General features: G+C 44.0%; 2 protein-coding genes across 3 annotated transcripts in view; one reads left to right on the top strand and one right to left on the bottom strand.

Moving 5' to 3' along the window:
- GEFmeso (Guanine nucleotide exchange factor in mesoderm) overlaps positions 1-17918 on the top strand; it is a 197977-nt gene extending 180059 nt beyond the window's left edge. The window contains exons 13-15 of the mRNA XM_055071604.2: positions 339-576; positions 3607-3712; positions 10278-17918. Coding sequence (XP_054927579.2) covers positions 339-576; positions 3607-3712; positions 10278-12032 — 2099 coding nt within the window. The 3' untranslated portion in view covers positions 12033-17918. The remainder of the gene's footprint in view (positions 1-338; positions 577-3606; positions 3713-10277) is intronic.
- Positions 17418-26126, bottom strand: Ype (yippee zinc finger protein). 2 transcript variants are annotated; one of them, XM_055071660.2, is made up of 3 exons: positions 26050-26126; positions 25548-25714; positions 17418-22206 (listed from the first exon to the last, which is right to left on the bottom strand). In XM_055071660.2, the coding sequence occupies exons 2-3, from the start codon at positions 25706-25708 to the stop codon at positions 22011-22013; spliced, it is 357 nt and encodes a 118-aa protein (XP_054927635.1). In that variant the 5' UTR covers positions 25709-25714; positions 26050-26126; the 3' UTR covers positions 17418-22010. The 2 variants fall into 2 exon arrangements, with proteins under 2 accessions (XP_054927635.1, XP_050036127.1); XM_050180170.3 differs by having other exon boundaries at positions 25994-26116.
- Positions 26127-26227: the final 101 nt, after the last annotated feature.

The raw sequence follows: 26227 nt of genomic DNA, 5'->3' as shown, positions 1-26227 counted from the left end.
TGAACCAGTGCAAAACAAGGCTTATGAATGTTTCAAAAGAAGAGTGCGGAACAGGTCAACCGGTCTGCTTGATGGAACGAGTCCATCTCTCTAGACAGAAAAGCTTACATGCGCATGTTAAAATCGGTCATTATTTACCAGGAATAGTCATATTAGGCACTTGCATTGTCATTGTTGGGGATTCAATAAGAAAGATGAATTCTACCTGCAAGTCAAGTTTCTGTTGGTGCCTAGTGTGTGTCTTATGCCATTATGCCATGTTCTACATCATTTTACGTTTGTTAATGCTTCCTTAATTGTCCAGTGTCACTTGAGACCTTTCTTTTATCTCTCTGCAGGCTCAAGAAAGGTGAGATCAACCACATTTGTCCAGAGCTGGAGGGGCATTGCTCAGCTACGATCACATGTTTGGAGGAGGTCACCATGTCCTCCCCGCCTTCCTTCTCTCACCTCTTCGACCAGGCTATTGTGGGATTCACATTTTCCCTCTACCCCCTGTTTTTTGCTATACCTCATATTGCATTATCTGCTAAGCAAGGGAGTCACAATACTGGCTTTCTGTGGGCAACTCCTAAAGTAGGGCAGAGGATTGAAAGAACACCGAATTTACAGCAAATGTAAACGATGATGCTCATAGAGCTTGATATAGAAGATTTATACCTGTATTAGTAATGCAATGCCTGCATGCATGAGTGTGAACACATAAAGCATAAGCACTGTACATCGCTGCCATTGAGAGCGGCTTGTTGGTAATTTGAGAAACTTGTTGGGCCAATTAAACGTTTAGTAAAGTGATGGCTGTGGCATCAAAAGACAGAATAGCAGTGTGGATTAGAGAGCACATGGAATAGCCGATATTCCTGTTGAGGTCAAAGGAAGCTATGGAGTTGGGCAGGTTGTGTAACGCATTGAGCTGAGATAAACAGTGGGAAGGGTAGGAAAATGGGTCCCAAGAAGTGCTCGTGTTACGTCTGTCTTCTTTGTCCATGCTTGGTTTGTTCGAGCTGTAAGTAATAATGCAAGAGAAAGGAAATGCAGTTGAGGACGGCAGATATTTAAGTAGAGTAATGAAATGTTAAATATTTGCAGCTGTGTGATGGTGTCAGCTGGCACGGGACAGGGATAAAATCCAATTAGACATTGCTGAGACTGGCTTTCGTCCTGCAGTAGACATAACACAAAGATGATGATGATGATTGCAAGAGTGTCAGTTTATAGAAAAGGTTATGAAACTTACAGCGCATACTGTATTTACTCGTGTAAGGCCGACACTACCCCCTTTCTTTTTTAAATTGGGTGCAGATCTTACACAAGGCAGGCTTATGGGTGCTCATTGAAGTTTCAAATTGCACCCAGACTCGCGCCATCCCTCACGCACTCACGCTATCATCCGTTCACCGATGGCAAGCGGCAAGTGCGTCAAACGATACCATATATGCAAACAAAGTGCTGCTTGAGCGGAGGTCTGTCTGCGATGGCTTCTGTGAATTGTGCCCATGTGTCACGCAACTGCTGCCTCTTGCAGTCTCTTGACTAGGGGAGCAGTCGCGCACACTTAGCTCTGTTTACAATGTGCCGCATGAGACAGATTGTCCCCGAAATTAAAACATGTTTAGAGCTGTGCTCAAATTTGCATTAGGAAGTATTGTAATGGCTGAATTTTCTTCTTAAAGTACAAACAATGCCACAACAATGTTCAAATAATTAGGCAATCTGAATAAAAAAAAAAATTGAAATGATAAAATTTATTTCTTTGTTTTTTATAGTGCCAGCACAGTGGGAAAACTAATTTACAGGCTTTTGCTCAGTGTTGTGCTTCATTAAAAAAAATGTACTTTATATTATGTGATGGCCATGGTTGGCTTTCGTGTTCCTCCATCACACAACCCAAGATGCGTTGCAGGTCGTCATGATATGCAGATACAAAGCATGCGGCCTTGACTCCGCAACACTGTCACGCAAAGTCAGTTTGGAGCTTGATTGGCTTTATGTCCATACACTTAGCTTAAAGGGCCCCTCACCAGGTCTGGCCATTTTGAGCTGACAAGCGCAGAGCATACATTGCGCGATAACAATCATGTCTGCAAAGTATTACATCGCTACGCGCCACGGAAAGATATAAAATTTAAATCTGAATGCCGTTTCCTTCTTCACTCGTGGCCGCCGCGCTACAAGCCGGACGGTGACGTAAACGTGCCCCTGTGCCTACGTAATCGTGTCCGCAGTGTGACATCACTCATGGTGACACGTGACTTTGAGAATTACTCAAGACAACATCTGTTATCTGTGCGATCTGTTGCTTGAATCGACGAATCGAAGTTTAGAGAAATAATAAAACATACAAGTGGAATGTCTGCGATTTCTGTTTTACTTCGCGCCGAAGCAAGAGAGATAACTTCCGCTTCGTCTACTTGTTCCCCGCGGTCGTGCGGTCACGTGCGCAGGTACCGAAACTATGCCATTTATTGCTGTGTTCCAGCGCGTGATCATGCTCTGCGATCCGCTTGTTCTTTCTCAGTATTCGTGTAGCACTGAATTATACCGCTAGTTATGTTTCCTTGTGCACAGCGAGCAAAATTGTGCGCTGCATGAACGAGACAACAGCTCACGCGCGACACCGTCAGCGGAAGTGTGAAGCAGGGGAAAAAGAAAAAAGGAAATCAAGGCGGGTCCTGTGACGTATGCGTCATGCAATCCTCAAGGTCTGGCAGGGAAGGAATTTCGCTTGCGAAGGCTAGATGGGGCGAGTGGAAAGGGAGTCTCGCTATGCAATAGAGCCCACCAGCTGAAATCATGGGTTCGCAGCACTGAAATATTTCTATCTCGGCTATTAATGAGCCGACTTGAAAAATTTTTGCGGCAGAACGCTCCCTAGAGGACACGTAACAACTTCCAGCGAATAACCATAATTTGCTATGGGGCCTGGTGAGGGGCCCTTTAAGCCATTCCACCCAGTAAGTGCAAATGCAATCTGAGAGGTGTTCGCTGCAGTTCCCAAATGATCGCCTGCAAACTCAAACTCCAATATGCGTGTGGCCACGTGATCTCATGCCCGATCGCCGATATGGTCTACTTGTGCTAAAATTTCAAGGGTGAACTCGCTGCAACGATTTGCTGCCTGCCACACCCGTTGACTACGCCACTCCACCTGACCAGTGCGGCTTCATTGCACTGTGCATACTGTAAAATAACCTCCTGCAACTTTGGGAACTCGGGGCAGTCGGCTGCCGAAACTGTTATTGATAGTCTGAGACCAGTGTTATGATTTGATGTTAAGTATGCAATATGGTGATGACTATTATGCCATCCTTGGTAGGACAACTAGTGCCATCTAGTAATGGCTTTCAGAAATTAACCAGTGCGTGGGTATATGTGACGTTTGTGAAACATTGTTTCAAATTTGCTCACTTCAAATGAAGGCGGTCCTTACATGAGTAAATATGCTATTATTGGAATAAGACTGCAATGACTAATGGGGGTTCAGGTAGGTTGTGCATTGTGTGCAGTGAGAACAAGTATGAAACATGTAGTCCACAATATGAATGCGTGGAGAATGTACTTTACTGTTGCTTATGACGCAATGAAGTGAAGTTGTGCATGCTACAGCAATCGTGCCTTGCAGGCTCGCCTCACCAAGTCGTGTTCTTGCCAGCCTGTCTCATGCCAAAGGATCAGCACATTGGATCCTGCAGAGTTTCAGTGTTGTCCGGAGGTGCGTGTACTCTCCATCCCCTTTGCAGTGTTGCTGACATTTATAGATGCATGCATTTAATAATTTCACACACACACAAAAAAAAAAGAAACTTTTCTGCAATGGAGGTGCTGTGATGTACTGTACACATGCCCACAGGTGTTTCTGGAATGTGGAAACTGTGAAAAGGCTGTTTTTTAAAGCATACAGCCAGGAATGTGTGGGGGTACCCTACTCCCTATAATATAGCTGCTGGCAGACAACACAAACATTACTTTTCCTCTGCAAATGGAGCCAGGGTGTCTCGCTGAAAGTGCCTAGAAAGTGATAGCTTGCAGTCTCCTTAAAGCCACTGATCCCTGCTCTTTACAGCCCACAAATGCTAAACAAGGCTGCTAGAAGTGCATCTCATGTACTATTAGGTTACACATGACACCAGGTGTGCTCTGCACTCATGATTGTGAATAATGCAGTGCGTTTCTCACTCCTTGCTACCTGCTTGAGCCAAAAGAAAACTCCTGCATTCCAGAATGTCATGTGTGTGCCAACACAGCTTACTAGAAGTTTTCTATAACCTCGATAGGAAAACATGTTGAACCACATGATAGGGCGCTCCGAAAACAAGGTCTTCCAAGTTAACTTCATACAAGTTTGGCATATCTGCGATTTTGGTATCCTGTAACCACTTCCAGCAAAAGAATGGCCTTTTCGCACCTCCAGAGAATCGCTAGTGGCATCAAGATGTAGGTCGTAACAATAGAAAAAGCAAGAGTTATTGGTAAAGTAAGTAAAATTAAAGATGTGGGTGTACTTGCTGCCAATGTAATCGAAAATTAGCCATCTTGCACTTTACTCCTGTAAACTTAGCCAGTGTCCACAAAAAGTGAGAATTAGTCACCGAGTAAATGAAATTAACCGTACAGACATAATTAGCACTGATATATTAGAAAATTAGACCGTAGGCTGCACTATCTCCAGGGTCATCCCACCTGACCTCTTGGTCAAGAAAAAAAAAAGGGGGGGGGGGGTCAATCAAGTGTTGACACTAAAGAACACAAAGTCAACATAATTACACATGTGCGAATAAGGTACCATGAGATTGAATAATGAACATGAATAAAAGACAGAAAGGGACGTAATAGAGATACAGCTGATACCAGGTACCGTAAAAACTTGTGTATAATATGAACCCACATTAGTACGAGGTGAAATTTTGGGGACGCAAAATGAAAAAAAAAAAAAAGTTTTATTCACGTACAATACGAGTTAGGAAAGCTCAAGGAAAACATTTACTTAAATTGCACTCCGCACTTCAATTACTGTCTTCCTCAGCTTCGCTCTCTTCGGATAGTGTTTTGTCGGACATTTCTACCCAGAGGTATTCATCCTCTGTGCCATCGAGCGCGTTCAAGATGCCACACTTGAATGCGCAACACACAAGGTCCTATGCTATGCTAGCCCATGCATCCACAATCCACTTGCATAGCGCGGCTGGCAAAGCCCGCTTCAACCGCCCGGTCGGCGTCACTGCAGGCTCACCTGAGTGCATCCAATCTGCGTAACACCGCTTGACTGCGTCCTTGAACGGCTTGTCCACGCAAACATCTAAAGGCTGCAGCTAAGAGGTCATCCCTTCTGGGATAACGACGAGTTCAGTGCCGGATTCATGCAAAAGCCTCTTCATTGAGTCAGCCAAATGGCAAAAAATGCGTGCAGCACAAGGATGGACGGGAAAGACAACAGTGCACCAGGCTGCCTACACTAGACGGACTTTATCCAGTCGAGCACAAGATTCTCGTTGATCCAGCCTTTCTCATAGCATCTCATAATCACATTTTTTGGTAGCTCCTCACCTTTAGGCACTGTCTTGCACTTGAAGACGACATAGGGCGGAAGCTTGCATCCGTCTGCCATGCACGACATGACGGTAACTCGCATTTTCTTGTCGCCAGTGGACCGAACATAAACTTGTTTTGAGCCATTTTCATGCACGGTGAGGGACGATGGCATGTCCAGATAAACCAGCGTTTGGTCAGCATTGCCGATTTGCCCTAGCTCGAAGTTCTTGTACTTGCGAAGCGAAATAACGTGGTGCTAGAAAGCCACAAGCAGCTCTTCGAATGATTCAGGCAGCTTTTGCAAAATCAAAGTTCAGCTGCGTAAGGAAAAACCAGCACAGCACATGTAGCGATAAATCTAGTGCTTGCTCGCTTTGAAGGCGGAGCTCGGTAGCCCTTTTTCTCTTTCAAGCTCCTTAGCTTTTACCTGCATAAGCTCCATGCTCACAGCTAGATCCGTGGCTCACTGCTGGGGTACGAACTCCGTCAGGCCGAGCTGGATTTTGGGGGATGTCCCACTCTTCGGGCTGCGAAAGCTTCTTCGCATTCCACTGCACGCTAAAAGGGCTTCCTTCTGTCGACGCCATCTGCGAATGCTTTCCACATTGACACCAAACTGCCTCCCAGCTGCACTGTTGCCGATGTCCTGCGTGGCTAAAATAACCTTTCTCTTGAAAGCAACAGAGTACTGTTTTCGTGGTCCGGACATCTCGGTCCTTCAAAGCGGAATAAAAAAGTTGCACTTCGCGAAGCGTGGTTTGCATGTGTGCTGCCAAATTGCGCACTCAACAATAAAGAAACAATGCTGTAGTCATGCAGCAATAACGAAGCCAAGCCGCAGCCATGCAGTAATAAGGAAGCCAAGCCCATAGCCATGCAGCAATAATGAAACCAAAACTTCTAGCCCAAATTTCTGACTGAAATTTTCGTTCGGATCCGAATACAATACAAGGAGAAAATTTGGGACGCTAATAAGAGGAAAAAAACCTTGTATTATATGCGGGTTTTTACGGTATATCAAACTCGGATATCTCGAATTATTGTCTATGTCGAACAGTTGTAAAATCTTGAAAATCTCGTGCAAAAATATAGTGATACACTACGCATACATCGAACTCCTGTTCACTGCCACGTTCAATACATTGAACACGGCCCTGCAACTCTGCAAATGTGCTCTTTCTCACGGGGACGTGATAATTTCTCATGTCGTCAAAAGTATTTATGTTTTGGCAGACAAACAGGAGATTGAATCTGAAGGGCACTCAATGTCATAGAGGGAAAATGAGCAGGGTGGTCTTGGCTTTGCTCACTGAACATATGGATGGCTCGTGCAAACTGGCCATTTGTTATTGGCAAGAGCCACTCGGCTTGCCACTCTGCTTCAAGGCCTCCTGGTCCGACACACGGTACGCAAGAAAGCTTGGCGGCATTGGGTGTGCCTTTGTAGGTTAGGGCTTTCCGCGAAAGGCAATTTAGGATTTTGCTTGCAGATAAAACGACTCCTATTCCAGCCACCACTTGGATGAATCTTTACATTGCAGTATGAATTTAACAAAACCACCGCATTTCAACAAAGGCAAATCCACACTTCACAGAGGGACTCCCATTGTGGCAGCAACTCGCAAAACTCATTGTTGTGCAATTTGTGTTTGAATATTGAATAGTGATATGCACATGCATTTATTAGCAAGTTTGGTTAATTTGTTATTTTGGAACATTGCAAATACATTGTCAATATTAAGAAGCTAGGCTAGTAAGCCATTAGACCAAAGCATGTTGTATTTGACTCATGTTAATTTGGAAAATCTTGTACTTCGCACTAGCTGTCCTTGCCAGCCTGTGCCTTATTGTACTGCATCAAATGCCCCTAAAATTGGAGCCTATGCCACCCATCACTCAGCGCACTTGCTGTCAAGCAAGAAGCCTAGAATTGGGGGTGGCGCTGAAAAAAAAAAAAAATGCACCCTCGCTGTTTGCAAATCCATGCCCCTTGCTACTAGGTTTAGACATCTAGTGGCTAAGTGTGCTGTACAGGTAAAATTTCTCTAGCAACACAATTCAGCGCAATATCTCCCCAATACTTTTAGATTAGATAGAAACAAATGCTAAGAACTGTGTTTGCTCACGCATAGCCAGAAATATATTCGATTTGATTCGAATATCCGTATCCAACCAAATATTTGAACATTTTCGAATATCTATTTTTCTAATCGAGTATGAATAATAAAAATATAATATTTGCACTTTTTGAATATTTTCATGCTCTATATTTTCCTACTTCAAGCCTGCAAAAATAGGGTGTGCATTAGATTCGAGGGCACTTCAAGATCGGCTGAATATGGTAATCAACATTTATTTATAGAATTATTTGAACCACCATGTACATTGACCTTGTCTTCTTTAGCGTCGACAGTTGGTTGACTCTATCTTTTCTTGCTTTGATTTGATGTAGTTAAGCTGCAGGTGTGTGTCAAATTTTGCAAAGCTCAACCTCAAAATAACGATCTTCAGTTTAACGAAAGTCTCGATAGAATGACATAGTATTTAACTTTTTATAACTTCTTATTCTGCCGCGAAGGCAAACAAAGACAATAAATGGAAACTTCTGCAGACACACATGGCCAAATGGTTGAATTACATGTGGTGCTTATGAACGCACCTCTCAAATTGCATGCCTCGCAAGTAGCATCATGTTCTGCATAAAGTTCAAGTGCAATATAAGATCCTATCGTGCTGCGTGCACAGTACGCTGTAGGTGCGAGTGAAAGCTTGCGAGTCGAGAAGGATGGTGGGCTGATGATTGCAGTCTTTCCTGTGCGAGGAAGTGGTCCGGACGGAAGGGCGAGGGGGAAGCAGGTTGGCATGCATCTCCCATTTTAGCACGGCTGCGCATGGTGGTTGGCATGCCCGAGTGCACTTGCTGCCCGTGTGCCCTGCCTTAGAGGTAATCTGCCGCACGTGCAATAACTGGGTGAGCTGGGATGGCGTGGCATCGTGCACCGTCTTCCCGCGCATATAGTGCTAGAGGTTGCGTAATCTCATGTTTCAGAGAAGCATTGAAGCGAGAGGCAGATGAAGCATTCGCTCCCTACTGCCGACGCTTTTCACGACACACAGTATTGTCCCACTGTGGGCGACACTGTCAGCCGCTGGGGCAAAGTGGACGTGTGACTGGCTTCCGCACTACTGATGTGAAGATACTGTTGCCACAGCATGAAAACACATCTTTTGTCTCCAATTATCAAATTCAACAAAATTATTTCTTTTCTCATTCAAATTTGCTTTTTCAGATTGCCCAATAATTTAAACATTTTGCAGCCCCTCCCTGCGTAAGAAAAATCGGTTGGCAACTGTACTTATATTTGCATAAAAGATCAAATTTCAATATAACGAAATTCTGATATAGTAAGGCAACATTGGACTTTAGTCAACCAAGGGAACAGGCTGGCTTCAGGAAAGGATACGCTACGATGGATCACATCCACGTCATAAATCAGGTTATCGAGAAATGCGCAGAGTACAATAAGCCTCTCTATATGGCTTTCATAGATTACGAAAAAGCATTTGATTCAATAGAGGTACCAGCAGTCATAGAGGCATTGCGTAATCAAGGAGTACAGACTGCTTACGTAAATACCCTGGAAAATATCTACAGAGATTCCACAGCCACCTTAATTATACACAAGAAAAGTAGGAAGATGCCTATAAAGAAAGGGGTCAGACAAGGAGACACAATCTCTTCAATGCTATTCACTGCGTGCTTGGAACAAGTATTCAAGCTATTAAACTGGGAAAGTTTAGGAGTAAGGATCGACAGCAAATACCTCGGCAACGGTCGCTTTGCCGATGACATTGTTCGATTTGGCAACACTGTGGACGAGTTACAACAAATGATTGAGGGCCTTAACAGAGAGAGTGTAAGAGTGGAGCTGAAGATTAATATGCAGAAGACCGGGCAAGGAAGCAAGAGTTCAAGATCGCAAGTCAGCTTCTAGAGTCTGTGAAGGAGTATGTTTACCTAGGTCAACTAATTACAGGGAACCCTGACCATGAGAAGGAAATTTGCAGAAGAATAAAAATAGGTTGGATCACATACGGCAGACATCCTGAGCTCCTGACTGGGAGCTTGCCGTTATTATTGAAAAGGAAAGTATACAATCAGTGCATTTTACCAGTGCTGAAATACGGTGCAGATACTTGGCAGCTGACAAAGGCGCTTGAGAACAAGTTAAGGACCGCGCAAAGAGCGATGGAACGAAGAATGCTAGGCATAACCTTAATTAAGAGACAGAAAGAGAGAGGTTTCGATGAGAGAGCAAACGGGTATAGACGATATTCTAATTGACATTAAGAGAAAAAAAAATGGCACTGGGCAGGTCATGTAATGCGCAGATTAAATAACCATTGGACCATTAGGGTGACAGAATGGGTACTAAGAGAAGGGAAGCACAGTAGAGGATGGCAGAAGACTAGGTGGTGCGACGAAATTAGGAAATTTATGGGTGCTAATTGGAATCGGTTGTCACAGGACACAGGTAATTGAAAATCACAGGGAGAGGCCTTCGTCCTGCAGTGGACATAAATAGGCTGATGATGGTGAAAGTAAATTCCCGATTTTACCGACTTCAATACAAAAGGTGCGAGTGAGTTAGAGGAAAGTACCACCACTTCACCTGTTCACTACACTTACATGCCTCTCATTGGTTGTATTGCTCAGGCTTTCTTGTTTCTTTCCTTTTGCATTCCAGTACAATCAATCTGGTACACCAACGACCACCAGCCACACCTCGGGTCCAAGCTCACCCACTTCACCGAGATCCAACACCTTGTGCTATGCAGGCAAGCCAGAAGCAAGGACAGTTGGAAGGCTTGAATCGAGAAATTCCAGTGAGGAGCCGTGGCCGCCCTGGAAGCAGTGTCCCATAACTAGTGTGGACACCAGTGACACGGAAAATGAAGAGGGTGCCTGCATGGTGGACGTACGCCGACTCCTCCGCTACAGGCCATCCGTGCGCTCGCCAAACTACCACACTGAGGAGCTCCCGGGCGAATACGTCACTTTTGAGTTTGCTAGTCGGCACATAAGCCAGCAGTCTTACGGTGCCACGTGCTGCACTTCTGCCGGCACCGACTTCACCGCACTCTGGGCAAGGCTCGGTGCCCACGGTACTGCAGTTCCATCTTCTAGTAAGCTGGTTCAGAGGAGCCACTCTTTCAATGAGGCAGCACTTCCCGAGACCGATTGCCCAGAGAGAAGCATGGCGGAGAACCTTCGACAAGTCAGAAGGGAGAACAGCGTACCTGAAGACTGGTTGAACAGCCTCGAGGAACACCTCCCTCCAAATGCCTGCAAGCGGTGTGGCTCACTTCCACGCAGTTTCCGTCACAGCGCCCCAACATCACCCTCCTCCGAGACTGGCTCCAAGATGCACCAGCTCAGAGCTCGCATGGAGCGGCTCCGGCTGCAAGCTCCGGAGCAGCGACCTTTCACGATAGCATCTGACCAGCCCTCCCGAGCAGACTTCATTGACGGAAATTACATGCCTCAAGGAAACAATGAGAGCCAGTTCAGCAGCCAGGAGCTAAACCCTGTGCCCAGTGTCGAAAACCTGGCATCCTCCGTGGTTCACCCCGAGCATCGAATATACCGCCGGGACACTCTGCACGGTGGCTCCTGGCGTAGCACGCTCTTGGGCCTGGGCACAAAGTTGACGCGTGTCCTGTGGTCGCCTAACCTGAACGATGGCCCCACACGTAACGGTGAAGGACAACTGAGCCACGGGTCTAGTCGAGACAGCTTACGCAGCAACGATTCTCGACTGGCCCAGCTTAAATCTGTTGGCTCATTTAGCCGAGCATGTGCCAGTGTTATACAGTCCAAGGCAAGGCACCTTCCACGGTTATCGAGTTTGCATGGTGTCCAGGGCAACTCCACAGCTGCGGCACGAATTGCTCGGCAGCGAGAGCCTGACTATTGCATTCCACAGACCATCCTCGCCATATTGAACAAAAACGAAAGTGGTGGCAACAATGACAGCCTGCAGCCAGAAGCTGACAAGAGCCCCAAGCCTGTGTCGTTCATTCCACACCTGGCTAACGCCGTCCTGGAACTGGATGATGACACCGACTCCGAGAACAGTGATTCCTCGGCAGACAGCTACTATGAGAGGAACTTTGAGGCCATCGAGGACGTCCTGGCCGATGACATGTTCCGCGACTCTGCAATCTACAGTGATCCGGAGGAGGTCAGCGGCAGTGAACATGAGGTTGCAGTGAAACCAGGCCTGTTGACACGTAGGGCTAATAGCAACAAGCTCCAAGTTGTTGCAGAGAAGCTGCCACTGTACGACGAGGGTTCGAGTCAAGCTGAGCAGCAGCAAGCACCCTCAGAGTCTAGTTTGTGCGCATCATCCCCTGGACCTGCACCAATGGCATGCCGCCAGAGAGGCTGGGTGAAGCACATTGTTGACAAATTCCAGGCAAACATGGCATCCAACTCCTAGTCCCCTCCCTGTCACGAGTGCCTTTGAGCGAGCGCCCTTGGATGGTCCACTTCGACCAGCAACCAAAGAAAGCCATTCGGTGCATTGCTACTTCCAGCACAGATCCGATGGGTGCGTGGCTGTCCTTGTCCTCTAGGAGATCCGACTGTGCTCCAGTGCGACTCTACACAGAATGTTCTCGGTGATACAACTCACTTTTGGCAGTGCAGGTCGGCTCATTGTACTAATGCAGGAAACATGGCATCAAGGTGGAATATGCTCAGTTGCATCGCTTGGCAGCACACGGTGCTGTCGTCATTGCTGTGGTGCATTGGGGCCATTTCATCAGGCTCTGCAAAGCAGAAGCCTTTTACTTTGTTCACATATCATGCATGTGTATTCAGGCAAGCTGGACACAAGGTGTGGCACAGCTGCACTACTGCATTGAGTCGGTTTGCATAAAAAAGCTTTTTTGCTTTCAAATGACTTGGGACAGTGATGTTGTTAAATCAGACTCTGCCAATTGAAATGCTCTAAATATAGCACAGAAATGTGACTAGCAGTCTTTATTGCCTTAGTATCACTGGTAATATAGTCATATTGTAATGGTTTCTTTGTTTACACTCCATACGTGTTGTATGGAGTAACTGATAAGTGTTCCTCTGTTCTCTCATGTGCAGCTATTGAGGCACAGCAAGTTTTAGAGAACCATTTTTGTTTTGCCAGATGTGTAATTTTAAACCATTGCTTTTAGGGGATTTCTTTTCGCGTGGAGTTCGCTAACTAGTGTTGTCTGGTTTATAGTGTAAATTAGGCAGGACTCTATTGTCCTTATGGAACTGCAGTATTTGAAGAGTCCTTCCCCTTTTGGGTAGCAATGAGTGAGCACTGAAGACGTGGAAAAAAGCAGCTGCAGGAGTGTGAACTTAATTGTTTGCACGTACAGAACAATGCAGAAATGCTACATCTGTAGCTACATACCATGCTCGAAAAGGGTATTAAAGCAAATATTAAGTCTAGCTACAGTGATAAATGGTACTCCTCAATATCTCCACATTTTCTTTGTACCAAGAAAAAATGTAATTGCCAAAAAAAAAAAAGAAAATGTTCTATACAGAGGAGATCACATTATAAAATTGGCATTGATGTTTCACACACACCTAGGCACAATGTATGAAACCTGCGAGGTGCCATGGATCTCTGAGGTCATACTCTGATGGGCAGCATTGCCCTTGGCAAGTAGTGTTCTGCACGTAGATGGCGCCACATACCTGCATTTAGAACCACAGAGCATTGTAAAGATTTCGGACCAGCAAGTTAATCTGCAAAAAAGAATTCAAGAATTCAGTACAGTAGGCCTAACTGCATTTTATTTCATGTTGAATTGCAACATGAGCGGTCTTTAATTAATAATATTTAACTGCTAATATATTACTTACTAAAAAGGGGGTAATGACGTCTTCGTAAAAAGCTGGTACTGTACTTTAAAGTGGTGATGTCAATCCTGTCCTACATTCATTTTATTATTTCTCTTATGAACCAGTGTTTCCAGTAAAGTTGATGTGTTGGAGCACCACTTTATCACTTAAGCTTGGCTCAATGTCTGCCTTTGGTAATACCCCTCAATGTTTAACATTCAACAGCAATTTACTTATTCAAATGTTCACAGGGAATTGAAGTGAAGTTCAATGTTTTAAATTCAAGTTCACTGTTTGAAAGTCAAATTGTGGCTGATAGCTGCAGAAGTTTGCTTGTAATTGCTAGACTTACAATTTTTTTTACCAATTGTAAGAGCTGATATCAAAATTTCATACACTTGCGAAATTAGATTGCTTATGTGAACAGTGCAGAAAATTTTCTATAGATAATGCAACTTTGAAAGTGTGTTCTCAAGCTAAGTGCAATAAAATGTAACTTGTCCCTTTCAAGCACAATAAGTGGAGAAAAATTGCATTGCTTCACTTCTTTTATAACTTAGAGTTGTAAACCTACTATTTCAGATTTTGATTTTCATGAATATTTGATCAAAAATCAAGCTTTTCAGAACAGAATTATGCTCCTCTTTGTCACGAGGAATGAACATACTCTAGGTGTAACAAATTTAATCAAAACATTACTTGCCTAACAATGCTTCTGCATCCCCTGTGCTCATTGAATAAGGAAATGTGACAAAATAAAGCTTTATATCAATAGAAGTAGATAACATTATTGAGCAAAAGTATCAAACTCACTACAGCTGCATTGCGACAAGCACATTTTCTTTACAGAAAATAATCACAATGCCCACAATTACGGGCATTGGAAGTAATATATGTCAAGTGCCAACATTTAGAATATATAGTAGGTATATTCATAGGCTGTTTTCGCCTAGTGTACTCTTCATGTAAATAGCTTCCCTCATACAACTCGACTGAACCCATATAACATACGAAGGTGTTCCAATATCTTTAATTCAGCATTCTGTCAGTCAAAACTTATCTGCACTTTAGCAACTTAAATTAAAATTGACCACAAGTGTGGCAGTTTGGGAAACTTGGTACTCCATGAGGAAGTGTGAGCTGGACAGTCAGAAAAAGGCGCACAGACACATGCAAACAAGAGCACCATTTTTTTCTGTCTTCGTTAAGTTTATAGTTCTTTATTCTTTCTTGTAGAGTGGACCAATGTACAAAGCATTTTGTGCCATTTTTCAGTCCTCATCTAACTGCGCATTCCATTGGACTCATGAAAGCATAGAAAATTGAAGGGGGAATGGAACATGTTCATACTGGTTTTCTAGGAACCCATGAACAAGGGTTGGGCATGGAACCCAGATTCACATAATTTCCATATGAAACCCACGAAAAAGGCCTGCATTTGGCATCATGCTTGAAATGAGAAATGCACAACTGAATTGGTTGGTGACACAACTCTCAGTTTTGCCATAGAAAAATATTTAGTAGCACCAGGGTGTAAATTCTCCCTGAAACAGTGCAAAGTTTTTCGTTTGCTGTCACAGTCATGCTTTCTATTTACGCAACTAGCAACTCGGAACTGGGCATTGTCTAGCCAGTAATGGCCAGTTAGTGCTATCAGAGTTTTTCCTGTGTAGAACAAGAGCGTAAAGTAACTAATACTAAGTGGCGTTAGTATGAGCAAATGACCAAATTAAATTGTATGAAGAAAGACGGAGAAAAATTCATGGAGGCCAGGGAGGCAGTTGTTGGTGGCACATTTTGGCACGAAGCCAGTGATATGTCGCAGCATGCCACCTTTCTTAGTTACAGCTGCAGAGTGGCCAAATGACAAGTTGTTCTTTCAGCCACTGGGTGGAGTTTCAATGAGAAATTCACTCACATTCGTCATCAGCAGCAGTAGCAATACACTGGATAGACATGATAAAGGGGAAGCCAGCTACATTTAATGCTACCAAAAGCATGGAATGAAAATCAAATTGGATGTGCTTTTAAGATAGTTCAAATCACTTGAGCCCTTTAAGTCAGATCATGTTTTCCACGAATACCAAACTGTAGGACAACATTTTTGGATGATTTCTGCATAGCATGTGGAAATAATGCAGAAAGCATTGAGCTTACTGTACCAGAATATATCCATTCAGTGACAAATGTAGATGCACTGTGGGGTTCTCGCCCATGCTCTTGGGACAAAGGAACGTGGCTGTGATTCCCGCGCTACGCGTTGGGGAGTGCCACGGAGCGATTGTGTGGGGCTAGATCCGGAGCTCACCTTCAGCCCTAGCCGTATGCAGAGTGGAGCCCCCACAGCACATAGCTTAACTGAGGCACTTAAGCACCATAGTGGAAACACAAATGGGATCTGTGGTAAATAAGGTTGAAAGGGAGGCAAATTGTGCAATGAAATGAGCTTTTAGATTCTTAGTAATAGTAGCTTACTGTATAAAAGCATTTAAAGATTAACGCATGCTAGAAAGATAAAAATAATTGCCTATGTGGCTTATCCCACCACTCTACATCAGAGGGGATGCTCACATCATCATTCCAGCGTACTTGGGAGCATTTATAGTGTTGCACTGTGCTGCAGACTTTTTTCTCTTACGTGCTGCACGCTTCATGCTTAGCGCAGATATCGCATTCTGTCTAGAAACATCTAACAAAATTTATGCTAGGCTTCCTTCATTCCAGCTTAGTCTAAATGCAATCCCACATAGCCCACGTAACCTTATACCATTTTTCAAGGTCATCACTCTTGCATCTTATTACACACAGTAATTAAAATTTCATGCAAGAAGATCATTTCCATTTGGGCATCGCAGCTTGTGTTGCTAAGTATGCTAGTGGCACTTAAAGGGTCCCTGAAACACTTCAGACAAATTTTGTAGATGCGTAGGGTACAGCTACAGTAAATCATTTGCACCACAATTTGTGTGAAGCGTCTCGTATTAAGAGAGCTACGGACGATACCAGACAAGCGAAACACTACTGTGGTAGTAAAGTGACGGCCGCAAATAAGCAAATCCTGGCGCTGATCAGATAGCGACAGTCTGATGCGCTGCTGCCACTCTGCTCGTCTGCTGCTTTGCAGAGGGACACAATGTTGCAGCTTGACATATTGCCATTTGCTACGTTTGTAGCCTACAATGTAACAAGGGCAAACCATAGTTCTCACGAAAAGAAAGACCGAGATCCACACTGACTGTGGAGCTTTTGTCAACGCAGAGCACATTGTAACACAAGCAGACGACGCTTGCTGTGTGCCGAAAGTGCTTAAGTGTACTGAGAAATTGTTCTTGTGCATTCTCTTTGTGTTACTTTCTTTTTATAGAGACAAATTAACCAGCATTACAACTATTACGAACAACATTTGTTCACCATAAAGTTGGAAAAATTATTGATGAGGTGCCCTGGGCAGCCAATCAGATAGCTTGCCCTACTAGCGTCATATGGTCACCTTGCTGGTGTGGCTGAAAATTCAGACGAGCGGTGTGCTGTGATCGGCACCGACGTACATTTTTAAAACCTTATAATAAATGGCATGCCTTATGCGGAGCGCTTAATGCGTCAATTAATGATCAGAAGAACCTACACTAACAACTCGGTACGTTTTTCGAAACCACTTCAGGGTCCCTATAAGGGATTAGAACAGCATAGAAGTGAAGACTAAATACCCTAGCCGGCATATTCGCATTAAAATGCTCATAATACCTCGGCAAGTTTCTAGATATCATTTTCAGTGGGCTTTTCTTTTCCATGCATACAATTTGTGATGCATTGAGACCAATGGCGCAGCTTGCTTGTTCATGCTTGCCGCGTGCTAGCCCACACAGTGTGTATTCACAAGCTCGTGGTGCTTTTCTACAAGACTTGGCGAAACAGTTCTGGAATACTTTTTGCAAGCCTTTTACGCTGAAAGAAAACGAGAAATAACAAAACAAACAAAGGGCACATGTGAAAAAGAGGAAGAGACTTTTTTTTTTGCAAGACATCGAACATTGATCTCAGTCTTTTACTGGCAATGAACAGAAAGGAGCGATTTTTTTATACGAACTTTTTACAGAGCATCTCAATAGACAGACACTTGTTACACAGCTGTTTGATGCACGCGCGGATTTGTCAGTGGCCACTATGTAAAGGGATTCCTGTGCCTACTTTAAGGTCGTTATGCAATTCTTTCATAAAGCTGTTTCTGCAACATTTGAAAGTGTGTCGGAATACATGCAAGTTCCTGATGTATGGAAGGAGTTGAAACATGCCTCTGCTCTCATAAAAATGTAAATGTAAAGTGCGCTGATTACTCTAAAGAAAAGTGTACATGCTGCAGCATCAGACAGTGAAGTTGTTGCCTTGTTGTTCTGTGCACTTTGTGTCTTTTTGTGCGTGTGTTGAAGAATAATGATGAAAAGTAGTGGAGCACCTGGGCTGGTACGATACAACAACTTATTTTGCTCTGTTTCTTTGTATTGTCCTTTCATTTCACAGCAGCGATACGACACCACTGTGGCTAAGGTGGCGAAAGAGGGGCATTTCTTCTAATGCTAGACTTAGGCGAATGGAAGGCTGCACCACTCCTTGATGGAAGTGGTCATTGCACTCATGTAATCCTTCCCCCCCCCCCCCCCCCCCCCCCGATTTGTGAGCTGTAATGCCTAGGCATATAGCCGAAGGTGCATTTCTCAAGTAACTTCTCAACATGGAAATCGCCAAGAAGAGACACAAAAGTGTAGACTGCTTTTTGAGGGGCAGTGCTGACATTTCAGGCTTTTAGTGGACTAAATAGGGAGTTTTAGCTAAGCGTACGCATTCTGCTCTGCTCAAATAAGTGTAACCTGATGATTTTCACGCAGCCACTGAGCAGGAATGCCAGCGTGTGTGCACACGACACTTGCGCCAGCAGCGGCCGGAAGAATGCTGCAGAGCCCACTGAGTGGACTGCAATTGTGTGTCCACTTGGCTTCTTTGTCACTTCGAAGCCAAGGTGACTGCAAGTTACGCACTTGTCAAAATGCGAAGTCAACACAGTTCTCTGCAGTGCAAAGGCATCTGAAACGTGAGCAGACTCAAGCAATGCTCAGCTAATCTAATTACAGTTGTGAGCAAATGCTTTCTGGGCATGCAGAGATTTTGGAACTGAATCAAAGCTGTTGTATCCTTCCAGCCGCCCAATTTTCCTGCTCCTCCTTTGTTCCGGTGACTTCCCACTGGCAAATAGTAGCTTGGCAGAATGAGTGCCTTGCCAAAGTGCAGTGGTGTGTAACAAGTAGGCCTCTTGTAGTGCTTTACTTTTATTTGCCATATTTATTATGTGAGGCTTAAGCACAGACAAGGGAGTGTTGTCAGCCTTAGTGGCTTGACAAGCGTGCTTTCGCTTCAGGAGAGAGGGTAGTGCCACATTAAAAGGCCCATAATGTGCAGTAACTTGGGACATGTTACAGAACATGGGATGTGGAAAGTCTGTTTCACTTGCGCAACCATTTTGAAATGTGCCTGAGCCACATTACCATAGCTTTTAAGAGAGTTTGATATTATGCTTTATTGAGAGAACATTAAATTATGTGGTTGCAGACAATTGCACAATATGCAAGTATACGAGTAGTCAAATTCCAAGTGAGAAAAATCAATCTGATTAACATAAGCATTGTTGCACAAGTAAAGGAAAACAGGTATAAATTGGTCTTCAGGTTAAGCTGCAGGCTCGGTTGGTCTTATTTCGCACATAACTAGAATTCCGCAGCGTATTAATATGGTCTGATGCAAAATTCGCTTGTTCTACTTGAAAATATGCATAGTCTACTGTGATGCCAGCCAAATAATGTAGATTTTCTCAGCACAGACTTTCTACTCTTCTAGTGAAATGTGGGCGTGCACATGGTTCACTTTGCTCGGTTCTTGGTTCTGATCACCCTGTACGACATTTAGTGTATATATTCCTCATCAAACAAAAGAAAGCAATGCACCCAACTGTTGCAGTAGAACCCTGTTGACGTGTTCCTCACTGTTGCATTTTCCCAGCTGCTACACCGCATTTTTGCGGTCCCAACCTAAAGCCCACTGGCTTCTATGTGTTATGTTTCTATTTGATACATCACCATTATGTAATGTTCCTGCATCTTATGTTGCATTTGAATGCCGTGGTCACATAAATTTAGCAGTGCAAAGCCAAATTCGCTCTTGCACATTGCTATAATGTCTAAAATAGTATACTCACGGTTAAACATCTGAAGCCCTGCTCATGCTCCCGCCCCGAAATGCCAGAAGTACGTGATCGTCAATCCTGATAAGTGCACCTCTGCACAGTTGTGGATACAGCTGGTTCCCTAAAGCCAGCTTGCCGCAATATAGTGATGTTATGTGGCAAGGCATATTGAGAGCGAAAAGAGGCCAGTCGTGAAACAATGTGTTCATTTGTTACGCATGCATGCGCCATCTTCAGCCACTGTACGAGCACCAATATGTCCAATAACTATACTGGCAGCCATTCAGAGCTGTCTCCGGCATTGCTGCGGCAATTTGGGGCCTTTCTGTTACAGGTTTTTTTTCCTGCGGTCCCTTGAAAGAAACGTATCAACGGGGTTCTACTTTATGTGAAAAAATGGCCAACTCTTGGCAAATCAAGAATATGGACTAGCAAATGGTTTATCTGGAAGAGCCTGTTCATACCTGGTTTCCTTGTTTACATTACATTTACTATTCTTCCAAGTTAAGAGAGGACAGGGTCTGTGTTCATAAAACTCCTCCAGTGTAAGTTCACTTCCCTTAAGGTGCAGCCACTCATGACAGTGATTCACATGACGACTAGACGATTGCCACGATAACGGCCAGGAAATTAAGACTGTGAGGTTTAACTTCCTAAAAAATAACAGCCCATGAGAGAGGCCGTAGCTGGGGGGTTCCAGATTACTTTTGACCACCTCTCAAGTTTTTTAACGTGCAACCAAAGCATAGTACAAGAGTATTTGTGTATTCCAACATTGGAACACACAACAGCCAATTATGCGCAGCACTTAAAGAGAAGTTTTGTGAATACAAACCCTAACATGGCATTGTCTGGTTGGTCAACAAACCACTCTGACAGCACAAGTCCAACCCATGGTGAAGATTACCGCGTGATGTGCACTGCTTTGCAACATTTGCCTTTTACTCTGGAACAAATCTGACAGCAGCTACTTTGCATGCACCTGTTACACTGCCATGTGTTTTTTATGCAGGCTTTTCCTGTTAGTGAAAGTGCGTGCCATTAAAATACTCATAGTAACAAAGGTGTCAGTGAGTTCTTGACTGTATTTATGTATGTACACAGACTTCTGCTCCTTCGACTGCAGGACAAGCAAATATCTTGTATAGGGGAGTGCAGAAGTATTGTCGAAAAAGGAGACCAAGACATGAAAGACGTCTGGTCTCCTTAACGCTTCTGCGCTCCCCTTTGCAAGGTATGGCAAACCAACTAGCCCCACAGCTTGCTATTCTAAAGGGACAAGGAAAGTTGACTTGTATTATCTGATGTTCAGGGCGACTTCTAGGTGTGCACACAAAGATGACCAAATTAAAAAATTAAAGGTGGGTTCTATCAACTGAAGTCAACTGCACATTCCGACTGTCCCACACAGATATAGAGGCGATACTGTGAGTTTTTCAATGGACTTTATGGAAGTTAACTTTCTCAGAAAGTGGTTGTTTGTTAGCATTTCATCCTGCTGGCCCTTTGGTCAGTGTACCAACAGTTTTCTTTACGTTAGCCAGCCGAAGAAATGAGCTTTTGATAGGGATAAAGTAAGTCGCAACATTTCAGATTTTTGCATCTGTGAATATGGCAGTCCTAGACTCTGTGAGCAAATTGTATTGCCAGCATTGTTGGAAAATGTTAAACTTTGTAGTGGACCTTACACAGTTTTTCTTTTTCTTGCTTCTTCAGAAAGCCTAAACATTCCTTTTTATTTTGTCCAGTAATGTTAAAATAGCACTTCAATCAGTGCACCAATAGATTTGTCAGTTGTCAGCCAAAAAATTAAGCTTTCAAAAGATATGAATGTGGAAATGCTCTATTCCAAGGTGTAGTGTCAGAAAGGTTGCATCCCCAACAAAAGCTCTATGTGGAAGAGTTGTATGTACAGAACAGCATGCGTGGTAAGTGATCCCTTTCCAACACTGATGCGGCTCACAATACAAGGCAGCAATTGGCACTGCATGCTTTTTTTTCCCCCTACCCAAGTGCAGCTGCGAGGTGCCAGAACAACTCTTCGAATGAAGCTGGCCCAAGATGTTACCTTGTCTGCCGATTTTAGACCAAAATACATGCATTTCTTGCTGCATACAGAACCACATGGTAGAGCCCGTTCCTAATCCTAATAAGTAAAGAAGCAGCGGTGAATGGTAGTATCTGCACTTGGGCTCGGAACAAAGTCTACTGCAGCACACGAACTTCGTTTTCAGTGCCACAGTGTCAATTTTTAAAATTGGGTTTGAATGGCAGGCAGTCGGGAGTCATTTCCAGCCGAGGCTTGCCACAATTGCGCCGCCACAGCAAGCAGGGCAGCACAGAAGCGGGTCAGTTGCCCATGTGCTCCTCGATGCCATCGCTCTCAGTGACAAGAGCCCTCTCGAGGATGACTCGTCCTTCCTTGTACCGTTGGCCCTCCTCAGTGGCAAACTCGTACACCCAGCCGAGCTTGGTGTCGCAGTTCTTGCAGGATACATCGCGTACCATGTGCCGGCCAGTCAGCATCACTCGGTCTTGCACCTCACTGCATGACAGTGGGTTGGAAGTGGGGTGTAATGGCAAGGTGTAGGCCATGGCTGCATTCTTGGTTGATCACATTTCATCATCACCAGCCTATTTTATATCCAGTGCAGGACAAAGGCCTCTCCCTGTGATCCCCAATTAGCCCTGTCCTGCGCCAACCGATTCCAACTATCACCCGCAAATTTCCTGATTTCGTTGCACCACCTAGTCTTCTGCTGTCCTCTACTGCGCTTCCCTTCTTTGGTACCCATTGTGTCTCCCTAACATTCCAACAGTTATCTAATCGGCGCATTACATGACCTGACCAGTGCCATTTTTTTCTCTTAATGTCAATTAGAATATAGTTTATATCCGTTTCCCCTCTGATCCAAACCGCTCTCTTTCTTTCTTTTAAAGTTATGCCTAGCATTCTTCGTTCCATTGCTCTGCGCGGTCCTTACCTTGTTATCAAGATTGTATACCTTCCTTTGCAATGACTGACAGTCCTTTTCAATGATAACGGTAAGCTTCCAGTCAGGAGCTCACAATGTCTGCTGTATGCGATTCAACCCATTTTAATTCTGTGAATTTCCTTCTCATCGTAAGGGTTCCCTGTGATTAGTTGACCTAGGTAAACGTACTCCTGCACAGACTCTAGAGGCTGACTTGCGATCCTGAACTCTTGTTTCCTTGTCCAGTTATTCATGATTATCTTTGCCTTCTGCATATTAATCTTCAACCCCACTCTTACACTCTCCCTGTTAAAGTCCTCAATCATTTGTTGTAACTCGTCTACAGTGTCGCTGAATAGAACAATGTCATCGGCAAAGCGAAGGTTGCCGAGGTATTCGCCGTCGATCTTTACTCATAAACCTTCCCAGTTTAATAGCTTGAATACTTCTTCCAAGCATGCAGTGAACAGCACTGGAGAGATTGTGTCTCCTTGTCTGACCCCTGTCTTTATAGGTATCTTCCTACTTGTGTAGAATTAAGGTGGCCGTGGAATCTCTGTAGATATTTCCCAGGGTATTTGCGCAAGCCGTCTGTACTCTTTGATTACATAATGCCTCTTGGCTGCTGGTATCTCTACTGAATCAAATGTCTTTTCGTAATCTATGAAAGCCATATAGACAGGCTTATTGTACTCGGTGGATTTCTCAATAACCTGATTAATGACATGGATGTGATCCATCGTAGAGTGTCCCTTCCTGAAGCCAGCCTGTTCCCTTGGTTGACTAAAGTCCATTGTTGCACTTATTCTATTGGAGATTATTGTGGTAAACATTTTATATAATACTGGGAGTAAGCCAATGAGCCAATAATTTTTCAATTCTTTAACGTCTCCCTTTTTTGTGGATTAGTATAATGTTTGCATTCTTCCAGTTTTCTGAGACATTCGTTTAGACAGCCACCAGTTTTCCTATCATTATGTCTCCTCCATCTTTGATCAAATAGACTGTCATTCCATCCTCTCCTGCCCCTTTTCCCCCTTTCATGCCCTGCAAGGCCCTTCTTACCTCATCTCTAGTTATAGGAGGAGTTTCTGCATACTGTTCATTATTGTTTCGAATAGAGTACTCCCGAGTCCTTTGGGTACTGTACAGGTCAGTATAGAATTCTTCCACTGCTGTTATTATACCTTTGAGACTGCTTATGATATTACCCTGCTTATCTTTCAGTGCATACATCTTGGTTTGTCCTATGCCAAGTTTCCTTCTCACTGGTTTGAGGCTGCACCCATTCTTTACGGCTTCTTCAGTCTTTCTCACATTATAAATTATAATATCACTTATTTTTGCTTTGTTGATCAGTTTTGACAGTTTCGCAAATTCTATCTTATCTCTTGAGTTGGACACTTTTATTTTTTGTTGATTCTTCATTGGGTCCTTTGTTACTTGGGAGAGCTTGCCTACTGGTTGCCTTGGTGCCTTGCCTCCCACTTCAATTGCTCCCTCTGAAGCCTGCCTCATTACGGTTTCATTCATTACCGCTATGTCATCATCACCTCTCTTTTATAAGGCTGCATATTTGTTTGCAAGTACCAGCCTAAATTTGTCTGCTTTTACCCTTAGTGCCTCTAAGTTGACCTGTTTCCTCTTGATTAATTTTACTCTTTATCTGTTCAAATTGAGGTGAATCCTAGCCCTCACTAACCTATGATCACTGCACTTTACCCTACCTATCACTTCTAGATCTTGCACTATGCTAGGATCGACAAAAAGTATGAAATCATTTTCATTTCTTGTTTCACCATTAGGGCTTTTCCAGGTCCTCTTTCTGTCGCTACATTTCCTGAAAAAGGTGTTAATTATTCTCAGCTTATTCCTTTCTGCAAATTCTACCAGCATCTCGCCTCTAGCATTTCTCGAATCAACACCGCAGTTGCCAAATTGCCTGTTCACCCGCCTTCCTTTTTCCCACTTTTGCATTGAAGTTACCCATTACTAGTGTACACAGAGTTTGCACTTTTCTCACCACTAATTCAACATCTTCATAAAACTGATATACTTCCTTATCATTGTGACTGGATGTTGGAGCATAGGCTTGTACTACCTTTAATCTATAGCTCTTATTATGTTTGATTACGACTACTGCTACCCTGTCATTAATGCTGTAGAATTCGTCAATGTTGCCCCCTATGTCCTTATGGATTAGGAATCCTACCCCGTATTGCTTCTTATCAGGGAGACCTCTATAGCAGAGGACAATGCCGTTATTCAGCAGTGTGTAAGCCTCACCAATTCTAATCTCACTAAGGTCGATAATATCCCAAACAACGTCACATTTATTGTGCTCCAATTGAGCAGGCCTTCACAGTGTACACTGTCATGCATAAGAAAAAGCACCCTTGAAAGTGGCCGACCAAAAATACAGCCGCAGATCAACTCTGTTGCTGTGCAAGCCAGGGAAACAATGGAACATATTTTATTAAAGTAATTCCCTTCAGGTTCATGTAGACGAGGGAAGCAGAGATGTCTCAGAAGCACTGCAATTTAAGTGCCGCCACAGGGAATTTAAGTGCCGCCACAGGGAAACGCAAAAATGGGCACTGGGTGGTGAAGAATGGTGATAACGTACATCTGTCAGAGCATTACATCTCCTCTTATTGGAGTGCAAAGTATACACCTGTCAACACTTTGATACAGTTGGGCAGCCTCTAAATACACGTAGCTATCTATAAAACAGGGCGGCGGACATTAAATTTAAAAACTACAACGTATGCGCACGTGCTACAGCAACGTATGCAAGCTACCACAGTCGGGTGAACGCGAGCGTCGCAAGGTGTCGGCACAAGTAAGGGATCCCAAGCACTCTAGACCGCCAACCAGACAAAAAGCCAAAGAGCGCAGGTAGGTTCATTACCTATAATTGAGGTTGACCACTTTGTTGAAGAGGAACGCCCTTCCCGTGGCGCCAGTGAATCTTGTACTGATGAGCTCACTGCGATTTGTCAGAATGGTGTCGCAGCTCGCGCACGAGAACAGTCGAGAACCTCCAATGTGATCGAGGAAGATGCGACCCATGTTGACCTGAAAGACGAGAAGAGGAGCTACGTTTTATGCCGTGCACTCTACCTCTAGCAAGGACATACCAATCCTGCCATCGCTACGAAATTCTGACTCATTATGAGTGACTGCTGTCGATAGTGCGCAGATCGCTTGTTTCGAAAAGCGCCGTCTCAACGCCATGTAAACACACACTTGGCTGGAAAAGCTCGAACTTGCAGCGCGTCGTTAACTCTAGACAGCAACAGAAAATTAGCCTTGAGGCATGAAAATATTCGGAGGTATGGCTAAAAGGACACGTACTGGTTAGAACCGAGGCGCTGTTAGAGCACTAACAGCTAAGTAGTAACCAAACCTGCCAGAATTGCTGTTGCTAATGCGGGCACTCCAACCTTACAGCTGTAGCTGGCTCGACAACAAACCTGGCGTTACGTCATGTTACGTCATCGATGACGTCACTATAGTGGCAAATTATTTTGTTATCATAGATTTAACACAATAGTATAAATATTGCTTTAGATTACATATTTTATTAAA

The sequence above is a fragment of the Dermacentor andersoni genome, chromosome 7 (assembly GCF_023375885.2).
Source record: "Dermacentor andersoni chromosome 7, qqDerAnde1_hic_scaffold, whole genome shotgun sequence".
NCBI classification, from domain to species: domain Eukaryota; kingdom Metazoa; phylum Arthropoda; class Arachnida; order Ixodida; family Ixodidae; genus Dermacentor; species Dermacentor andersoni.
Note: the sequence above shows the minus strand (reverse complement) of the source record. Positions and strands in the feature narration are given on the sequence as shown.

Excerpts from the sequence above, each read along its gene's own strand:
- Ype (XM_055071660.2), bottom strand. The coding sequence starts at position 25,708 with ATGGGTCGCATCTTCCTCGATCACATTGGAGGTTCTCGACTGTTCTCG. Across the intron at positions 22,207-25,547 it reads GTGGTCAACCTCAATTATAG|TGAGGTGCAAGACCGAGTGA; the intron begins GTAATGAACCTA and ends ACTGTCATGCAG.